The sequence below is a fragment of the Protomyces lactucae-debilis genome (genome assembly GCF_002105105.1).
Source record: "Protomyces lactucae-debilis strain 12-1054 chromosome Unknown BCR37scaffold_15, whole genome shotgun sequence".
Classification (NCBI taxonomy): Eukaryota; Fungi; Ascomycota; class Taphrinomycetes; order Taphrinales; family Protomycetaceae; genus Protomyces; species Protomyces lactucae-debilis.
The window spans coordinates 1-9,863 of record NW_024468007.1 but is presented as its reverse complement, the minus strand read 5'-3'; the positions used below and the strand labels follow the sequence as shown (position 1 = coordinate 9,863).

Below are 9,863 nucleotides of genomic sequence, written 5' to 3'. Positions count from 1 at the left end.
AAGACGAGCTGGCTCTGGTGATTAAATAGATGCTATAAAGCGGTTGTATATGTGATACTGTACTCAGATCCTATTCTTACATTAGTCTTTGTGACCGTCTGTGGTATGAACACCACTACTTGGATTCGCCGGAATCCTCTTGCCGTGTGTCCATCTCACTCTGGAACGAGACATCACTTCCACCGCCATCCTTGCTCTCTGAGGTACCTGACTGGGAAGGCGAACTGTCAACAACAGGCTGGCTCGTCGCCGCGCTACACGGAACCTCTGCCAGCCCAGCCAGCTTGCGTAGTCGAGCAATCTCAATATCCTTTTCTTCGACTTGCTTCTTGCAGCTGAGAATGTACTCGTAGCCTTTACGCAACAACACGACTTTGGACGCCCCGGCATCAAGCTTATCTGGCAGAATATTTCGGAGCAGCTCAAAACTCTCCTTCAGATGATCGCGTCGTTTTTGCTCAGCTTGCTTGTGACTCGTTCTTCGATTCTCGAGACCAGCCGTCATGCCTGTCGGATAGGAAACGCCCATTTGATTGAGTGTTCCATCGAGGATATGCTGATAATTGGATTTCGAGGCGAGTAAGGCAGAGACCTGCGGAGACATGCCACCTGGCAATATGGGCCTCAGATCAGGCGAGTTGCGTGGCAGTGATGGTCCTAGCGCCGGTGAATTCGCAACAGAACCCGCCCGTGAATGCGTGACGCTCCCAGGAACTTGCTTCTTGCCCGTTGTAGGACCGGACATACTGCTCGGTGCAGCCTGAATTGGCCGAGCGGGCGCGATCGCTGCAGGTGTGCTTGGTTGCGAAGGTGGTCGAAAGGTTGGTGATGGTAAATTGGCTGTCGCAATTGGGGTAGGGAAAGGCTTTTTTGTCGCGACGTGCTGGCCTTGGGCGCTGGTTGTCGGTATAGGTGCAGCGGCAAGCTCTGGCAATGTTCCTGACAAGGACATGAGCATGCTTGGCGTGATGGGCTGGCCGAGGCGTTCTTGCGCAACGTCGGCCCTACGTTGCTGAACCTGAGAGATCTTTCCATTTGTGGTGCTCTTGCCAAAATCAACAGCCATGGGCGAGACGCTATCGGAGTGGGCAAGTCCAGCATGGCTATTGGGTTCAGGAGAGGGTTCGAGTGAAGATGCACTTTGACGGAGCAGCGGCGCAGACATTGAGGTCGTCTTGCGTTTGTGCTTAGAGATGGCCTTCAAAGCTGGAGATTTGCTGCTTAGACTTGTCGCACTCGGTTTACGAGCAACTCGCTGCCTTTTCGCGGAAGGTGGCGCCGATGCTTGCTGTTGCGCAGGCATTGGGAATGCTGGCGAGGTCAAGCCACCTGTTGCTTGATCAAGTTCCATGGTGGGTGTCTGCACTTGCCCGTCTATCGCAGGTCCAGTCAAAGCAAAAAGACTTTGATCAAAACGATCCCAGTCGACTTCTTGCTGCTGTGCTGGGAAGCCATTATGCAAAGGACCCATGGCAGGCGACATCATGGGTGTAAATAGTAGCTCGTCAATTTCCTGGCTCAGTGCCATAGCTGCTGCCGACCCGGGATCCGGAAAGGGCGACATGTATGGTTTCTCGACGGCCGCAAACATGGACGCAGAATTGGGTGTTGGATACGGGTGCGGGTGCTTTTGATATGACTGAGCATACATCTGCATTTGTTGTTGATGAGACTGCTGTTGCTGCTGCTGTTGTTGTGCTAGTTCATGGAAGCTGTGTTGCAAGGAATGAGGAGCATCCTTGTTAGAAGCTGTATCTGTCTGCGGCATCTCATCATTTGAAGGCGCCAGCGCAGCAGTGATGGCATCCAGTTCTTCTTGTTGTATGTCCGACAATGAGCCAAGGAAGCCATCAAAGGCAGTGGTGTTCATCGATCTCTTTCGCTGTAATTTTAAGCCGACAGAACGCGCCGATGTGCAAATAGGCCGTCGAGGACGAAGATTGCGGCTAAGCTAGACAGAAAATAGCCCCAGTGGATGCGCCGACACTCGCAGGCGACAATGCGAGGCTGAGGGCCCTGATATAGAGAGCGTGGGGGTGGTAGACTTCGTTGGGTTGAGGTGTGGTCAATTCTCTGCTTCTCCGGCAGATTTCGGTGACATGCGCACAGACCAGCTGCTGCCGTTGCTGCTAGCCTGAAGTGGACACTCTGAATGCTCTCAAATGAAGAGCTGGAGGGCCACGGAGGTGCTCAGGTGACGGACATCTTGGAAGGCCTTTTCTTCTTGTTTGATTGCATCTATGGAATTGTATGGCTCTACATGCCAAAGATAGCATAGCAAGCTGTAATCTGTGTATCTAGTCGCGGCTGTTCATAGCCTGCATCGTAGCATGGCATGGCTCCGTCTTTGTATGTCCTCGTTGACCTGCCTCCAGACCATCGCCGAGCTGTACACACTGCACAGGCTCACACGACGAATGGCAACAATTTTTGAAGTTTGAGACAAAGCAGCATAGATCGCGACACAGACACACAAGGCATCGTGCGCATGCAGTCTCCAGGCGCTGCAGAGACCAGTCATGACCATAGCTCAGCTGTAAAGGATGGTGATATGCCGCTTGCAGCAACTGTACCGCACAAGCGGAAACACACGCCAGATGCGACAGAGGATTCCATGATACATCCAGACAGAAGGCGGCGTCAGGCTACTCCTCCTTCTCGGCATCAGGATGCTCACTCTGATCATGCTCGACATGCCATCCCAAAGTCGAAAAAAGACTCGCCACCGCCAAGGCGTCAACGGTCTCGTTCACCACGGCCAGCTCATACCAGACCGCAGCGCGTGTCGCTCCAAGACATTGACCCTGCTCGACGGAGGGAACGCGAACGGCAGCTGCAAGAGAGACAAGCACAAGCACCTGCGGAAGTTGCAAAACAACCTTTCGACCCAAAGGCCGAGTATGAACGTCTGATGGAGACACGCGCAGGCGGAACTTATGTGCCACCGGCCAAGCTTCGCGCACTGCAGGCAGCATTCTCCGACAAAGGAACGAAGGAGTTTCAGCGAATCGCTTGGGAGAACTTGAAAAAGGCCCTCAATGGTCTAGTGAACAAGGCTAATAAGGCCAACATCAAGATCATTGCGCCGGCCCTCTTCGGCGAAAACATTGTCCGCGGTCGTGGGCTCTTTGCAAGAAGTATGATGAAGGCTCAAGCTGCTGCACTGCCCTTCACGCCAGTCTATGCGGCTGTTGTGGCCATTGTCAACACAAAATTGCCTCAAGTTGGTGAACTCTTGCTCTCAAGACTCATCCTGCAATTTCGACGCGCCTTCAAGCGCAATGATAAGCCAGTCTGCCTTGCCTCTGTCGCATTTCTAGCGCATTTGTGCAATCAGCAAGTAGCACACGAAATTGTTGCTCTCCAGATGCTAGCACTGCTACTGGAACGCCCGACAGATGACTCGGTAGAAATCGCCGTGGGATTCATGCGTGAGGTTGGCGCATTTCTGGCAGAAGTATCACCAAAAGCAAACAATGGCGTCTTTGAGCGATTTCGGTCCATTCTGCATGAAGCGGAAATTGACAAACGCGTGCAGTACATGGTCGAAGTGCTCTTCCAGGTGCGCAAGGAAAAGTACAAGGACCATCCAATCGTGGAGCCTGAGCTCGACTTGGTCGAAGAAGAGGATCAAATCACACACTACATCAGCCTCGACGACGAGCTCGATGTTCAAGATCATCTGAATGTATTCCAATACGATGAGCAGTACGATGAGAATGAAGCCAAATACGCGGAACTGAAGAAGGAGATTCTAGGTGATGACGAAGAGGAATCAGGAAGCGGAGAGGAAGATGAAGCCGAGGACGCAGATGCTGCTGTTGAAGAAGAACGCCAGCTCGAGATTCAAGACGAGACTAACACAAACTTGACGAACCTCAGGAGGTCCATTTACTTGACCATCATGTCTTCGGTCGACTATGAAGAATGCACGCACAAACTCATGAAGCTCAAGCTGCAAGCTGGACAAGAGCAAGAGCTGTGCAATATGATTGTCGAGTGTTGCTCTCAAGAGCGATCCTACACGCGCTTCTACGGACTCATTGCTGAACGCTTTTGCAAGCTCAATCGACGCTGGAAAGAGTGCTTCACGACAGGCTTCACCAACTACTACGACACGGTGCATCGTTACGAAACCAACAAGTTGCGCAACATTGCCAAATTGTTTGGCCACCTGCTTGCAGAAGATGGACTCGATTGGGATGTGCTCGCTTGCGTCCACCTCAATGAGGAAGAAACGACATCGTCATCTCGCATCTTCATCAAGATCCTTTTTGAAGAATTGACAGCGGCTCTGGGATTGAAGAAGCTTGCCGAGCGCTTTTTACAACCGCAATTGCAGAGTTCTCTGAACGGTCTTTTCCCCAAAGACGGCGATGCCAAGAAGACACGTTTCGCCATCAACTACTTTACGTCCATTGGCCTAGGTCTGCTGACTGAAGATATGCGTGCCTACCTGCTCGCCATGCCAAAGCCAGCGCCCGTGCGAGCCGCTTCGCCAAGTGATTCTTACAGCTCACGGTCGGGCTCCTACTCCTCTTACAGCAGTCGATCGCGGTCATACAGCTCGAGCAGCCGATCGCGCTCTGTGTCGAGAAGTTCGCGTTCTTCAAGCTCACGCTCTCGCTCTCGCTCTCGCTCTCGCTCTCGCTATCGAAGTAGAAGCAGAGATCGACGCCGTGGCTGCTCATCTTCTCGTTCACGCAGTCGAAGTCGAAGTCGGCGTCGAAGTCGAGGACGTAGCGCAAGCCCCCCACGCCGTGATCGACGGAGATCGTCTCCTGAGCCGTCAAGGGGAAGGGTCTCTACTTCACAACGTCGCCGCAGTCCGAGTTACAGCAGCAGGTCACGTTCGCCGTCGCGTCGGCGCTCTGATGCCGTCAGAGGAAGGTCAAGGTCGTCTGACTCGAGACGAAGCCGGTCGCGCACTCCAAAAACAAGGCAGACAGCTCGCAGTGGTGGCCCTGGTGGGCGATAATTCCTCAATGCTTGTAGTCGCCTGAGTACAGCCATCTTGATCAATTGTCCGTTGTAGGGATTGCTCAGGTGGCCTACCATGCAGCCTCACGTGAGTCCCACGCCGGTGCACGGACTGTATTACTCTCAGGAGTCTCAGCAGCAATAAGTATCGAGTAGCAGCTGTAAACTTCCATCTTGGCCCATGAGGCTGGTCTTGGTCCCCACTTGTTCCAGCTACTGTCGCACCGACGCATCTTGCTGAGATCTGCATGTGAGCCCATCTCGAGGCAGAGTTCAGATGGGAAATCCGGGGAAGTCAGCTGAGCACTTGCGGGCTGCGAATCCTGCGGTATCATGAGAAGGATCGCCTGAATCCTTATCTCTTTCGGCCTCCCATGTGATCAAGCTTGCATTGCACTCACTCTGTATAGATAGTGCTGATTGAACAGACTTTTTAGCCGTGGGCTAGAGAGCAGACAAATTCAACGGTCAATCAATAAGACTCGAAGAGTAAAGTGCACTCAAGCTGCTACGACCATCATCTCAAATGTGGCATCTTGGGTCTTGGCATTATGACTAGTGACTAGTAATGAGTACCTACCAAAGCTTGAAGGAAAGAAAGCTTGGATGCAGCCTTAGATCTACAGTGATCAGCACGGCATTCAATTGACAGGACTCCCTTACAGCAAATCTCATGACGACAAAGGAATGGCTGGCACTGCAAGTCTGTGCCAGATTGTCTACCCAGTCATGGGCGGCAGTTGAAGCTTGGCGCAAATTGACAGTGGCACCGTGCCAGAAGCACATGCTACATGCTACAAGTGAGATGTGACATTGATGTATAAGCCCGTGTTGGATCGTCCCTTTGTGCATCGCTATCGCCTTGGCAGTTTGCGCATTTGCCCGTACTCATATCACTGCATACAAGCTAATGCAGTGATGCTTGTACGAGTCCAATCGCTCGTGTCCGCCGTCTCATGATGAGACTCTCGCAAATCCTTGGGTCTTTCGCTTTTTAGGCGACTAGAGGCTGCAGCTGAAAGCTGTATAGAAGGAGTCGAACGGCCTCTCCGATATCTGCGCATAAACGAGAATCGACACAAACTTCGGCAAGTCGTCGTTCTAGTCTCGGTCATAGGCAAACAGAGTTACAGTTCAACTTACGGGTGAGTCAATCATCATTGCCCATGTGACTGCAAGGGCATCTTTGAAGGTTGATCCAGTTTCTGGGGTCTAAATCTTACAGAGTCCAGACTCCGAACTTCCAAAGCCTCTGTGATTGTGAGACTGTGCCTGACACTGCTAGGCTGTGCGAGCACTTAAGCGATTGTCACGGGGTAAGGACCGTAAGGTATCAAACTTCGTGAGTCAGCCGGCAGCAAATCCGCAATCTTGACCATGAAACCTTGGAAGACAAGATAGAATCATGACTGAGCGGGGAGTTTCAGCGAGCGCTATCGCATGCGACAGTAGCAGTTGCACTTTCAAATTTGTTCGTTCTACAGCAGAGTGACAAGGCTGGCGACTCGGGTTGATGGTAGATCTAAGCTTCAGCTTGTTGGTAGAGAGTCTACTAGAGACTCGCTATCTTTCCCGTCGACGTCAAAATCTCGCGTGCCGAGCCGCAAGATAATGAAAAAACAGATCAGCTGTCGTCCAACTCCGTGAGCCTGGACCATGAACCGACCACCTTTTTGCGGGGCACCAATTGCAACGTCGGACGCTGCAGCCTACAGGACGCGACCTCCTTCATGTGAACATGGGAGGGTTGAGTACTATGGCGCGCGGCAAGGTCTCATATCCCGGAGACTTACAGTCTGACACACAGCGTTGCAAAAATGAATTCTCCGTTGGAGTCAAGATCAGCTGAACGAGACAGCCGACGGTGCAGTTGGTTTGCGGCTCCTCCTGACGGAGTCCTATGCAAGTTTGCACACAACTGCCCTGCTCCCTGTGAATCATTATTGCAAATCCGCCGCCACTTGACCTCGTTTCCTGTGATTGCGCTGTGCAAACTTCAAACCGAGCCCATGATCAATCCGTTTGCTCAATCCATTGTAGCAAGTTAAAGACCCCTAGTCGCCCGCGTTGCTAGTGATTGTAACAGCAGCCGGCCTCGGTCTTCTACCTCTACCCCTGACATTTTCATCGCACAGACACACAAGCACCTGCAGTAGCTGAACATGACTGCGGCCATGTCCATCAACGGCCACCACATCTTCGAGGATCTCACTAGCAACGAAATGTCGTCAAGCTCTTGGCAGAGCACTTCCAGTGTTCCTCGACACCTCTCGCGCGCTTCAGCCGGACACAAATTTCAAGGGTTGACTGCATCGGTCGCAAGCATGTGGGACGATATGGACGCTTGGCACAATCCCTTCGACCCAGCAAGTCGCTCCTCTAGTATCTCGTCAGTCGCAAGCAAATCGCACCCACTCCAGCGCCTCCTCTTCGAAGAGAAGCACATTCTGAACAACGCCAATGCCGCGCGGCCTTCAGCGCATGAAGTCTATCATCGTCGCACCCGCAGCAACTCTGTCTCAATGGCACGGCCGCGACCGGATACTCTGGTGAGTGGCACACAGATGTCTGGCGCATGGTGCATGCCAGGCAATAGCCAAGCGACACGCCCGGGATACAAGGGTCGAGCCATGTCGACATCAGTCTTGGGTTCCTCACCACGTGGCAGTCAAGTACCACATCATGCCCTCGCGAGAGTGAAGGATGAGCAGCAGGAGTGGGCTGTTGGTGGCGATTCTGATTGATGGACCTGCTCGCTGGACACATCTCTTTTCTTATCTAGCGATGGCATACTTTTTCTTCTTCATCCAAGTGCATAGATCAATTCAAAATTTAAGCGCTAGTCTGGTCTTTCCAAGCTGTGAGAGACTCTGTCATCTGATGCTCGTCAACAGGGGTCATGTGAGATGAGGGACAGAGCAGTAGAGTGACCAACGCTCAACGGACCAATTTTGTGTGAGCTTGTCTCAAAGCCTGCTGCCTCGATAAGCATCTCAACTAGACCCAGCATGAGCCGAGTGTCCATAGCCTGTGAGCCCCAGTGTAGTTGGTAATTAGTTACTGTTGGTCGCGGTCTCTGCACGTGATTCGACAACAGCAAACCGACAGCGAGACGAGACACGTACAGCATCAACGCAGCTACACGCACGACGGGGGCCCTCGATTCATTGACTCTGCCCGGCTTGTGTCCTTGTGTTTCTGAGTGACAGAACAGCATGGCTCAATACGGATCAGACGCCGGAGCTCCTGGTAGTGCGTATGGCTACCAGGATGGCTACGGACAGCAACCAGGCGGTGACCAGGAACCTCAAGCGGCGCCTGCACCAGTCTCTGCACCGACACGGAAGAAGGGCAGAGCGTATGCTGCACAGCAATGTTTGTGATTGTAATATATGGTATGCAGAGCTGATACAATAGATGATTTCAATGCGCCGGCTCAACCTCAGCAACAGCAACTCCCACAACAAGGAGGAGGGGCGCCTGGGTATGGGCAGCAACAGCAGTCGCAGATGTTTGTACCAGCTGGCGGTCCTGCAACTCCGGCTTATCCCCAGCAGCCAGCACAAGGCGGTTACGGAGGTCAAGGCTACCCACAACAGGCACCCTACGGACAAGCTTATGGTGGTCCTGCTGCCCCCGGTTATGGCCCATCAAACCCACCGCCCAATGTTGCACAGGCAACACAGCAGTTTGGTCAAATGAGTGTCGCGTCTACACCTCTGCGGCAGGTAGAGTCAGTCGACCTGATGAACATTCAACCCGAGATTGCCGAATTGTATGGGCCACCACCGCCCATCATGCTACCGGAGAACATCTCGGTGACACCCTCACCAGCAGCGAACGCCGCTCCAGAGTACATGCGTGCCACTGTGTATGCCATCCCCAACACAAATGCGCTGCTCAAGAAGAGTAAACTGCCACTCGCAGTGTCCATCAGGCCCTTCACCACACTGACAGGCGATGGAGGTGTGCCTGTTGTGTCAGATACGACCATTGCACGGTGCAGACGTTGCCGTGCATACATTAACCCTTTTATTACGTTTGTTGAGGGCGGCCACCGTTGGCGCTGCAATTTGTGCAACCTCATCAACGACACACCCCAGGCCTTTGACTTTAACTCTCACGAAAACAAGCCAGTTGATCGTTTCGCTCGGGCAGAGCTCAATCACGCAGTTGTGGACTTTTTGGCACCGACCGAGTATATGGTCCGGGCACCGCAGGCTCTTGCCTACGTCTTTCTCATCGATGTTTCCTTTGCTGCTGTTAGCTCTGGCCTGGTGGGTACGGCAGCTCGTATCATTCAAGAAGCCCTCGACGAGATTCCCAATTCCGACAAGCGCACAAAGGTTGCATTCATCGCTGTGGATTCTTCGTTGCACTTCTTTTCAATGACACCCAAGTCTGATGAGGCCAAGATGTTGGTTGTGGGTGATATTGAGGAAGCCTTCTTGCCATCGCCCAACGACTTGCTCGTTTCGCTTGACGAGTGCAGACCTGCCATTGACAACCTGCTGACACGCTTCAACGACATGTTTGCATCAACGCAAAACGGATCCAGCGCCATGGGCCCTGCTCTCAAGTCTGCCGACAAGCTTATCGGCAATTACGGTGGACGTGTCGTGTGCTTGATGAGCACATTGCCAAATTTGGGCGAGGGCAAGCTGACGCCACGAGAGGATGCCAAATTGCTCGGTACTTCGAGCGAAGGCAAGCTATTGCAAACTCAGTCAACATTCTACAAATCATTTGCGGTCGAATGTTCCAAGAACCAAATTTCCGTGGACATGTTCCTGTTCTCTGCGCAGTACCAAGACGTTGCCTCGCTTTCCTGCTTGCCGAGGTTCACTGCCGGTGCAACACACTTCTACCCAAGCTGGAACGCC

At 52.7% G+C, this 9,863-nt stretch overlaps 5 protein-coding genes across 5 annotated transcripts; 3 read left to right on the top strand and 2 right to left on the bottom strand.

The window, feature by feature from the left end:
* Window positions 1-115: 115 nt before the first annotated feature.
* Window positions 116-1,870, bottom strand: BCR37DRAFT_394117 (uncharacterized protein; the record flags this gene model as incomplete). The annotated part of the gene is made up of 1 exon (XM_040871412.1): window positions 116-1,870. The coding sequence occupies one exon, from the start codon at window positions 1,868-1,870 to the stop codon at window positions 116-118; it is 1,755 nt and encodes a 584-aa protein (XP_040723750.1).
* A 372-nt stretch (window positions 1,871-2,242) lies between these two features.
* Window positions 2,243-2,782, bottom strand: BCR37DRAFT_381520 (uncharacterized protein). The gene has a single exon (XM_040869715.1). The coding sequence runs from the start codon at window positions 2,525-2,527 to the stop codon at window positions 2,312-2,314; it is 216 nt and encodes a 71-aa protein (XP_040723749.1). The 5' UTR covers window positions 2,528-2,782; the 3' UTR covers window positions 2,243-2,311.
* On the top strand, window positions 2,615-4,978 carry BCR37DRAFT_349700 (armadillo-type protein; the record flags this gene model as incomplete). Its single annotated transcript, XM_040867946.1, has 1 exon — window positions 2,615-4,978. The coding sequence occupies one exon, from the start codon at window positions 2,615-2,617 to the stop codon at window positions 4,976-4,978; it is 2,364 nt and encodes a 787-aa protein (XP_040723748.1).
* A 2,176-nt stretch (window positions 4,979-7,154) lies between these two features.
* On the top strand, window positions 7,155-7,724 carry BCR37DRAFT_394115 (uncharacterized protein; the record flags this gene model as incomplete). Its single annotated transcript, XM_040871411.1, has 1 exon — window positions 7,155-7,724. The coding sequence occupies one exon, from the start codon at window positions 7,155-7,157 to the stop codon at window positions 7,722-7,724; it is 570 nt and encodes a 189-aa protein (XP_040723747.1).
* A 954-nt stretch (window positions 7,725-8,678) lies between these two features.
* Window positions 8,679-9,863, top strand: BCR37DRAFT_349884 (Sec23/Sec24 trunk domain-containing protein; the record flags this gene model as incomplete). Its single annotated transcript, XM_040867963.1, has 1 exon — window positions 8,679-9,863. A coding segment is annotated over one exon (1,185 nt), but the record flags the coding sequence as incomplete, so codon positions are not given.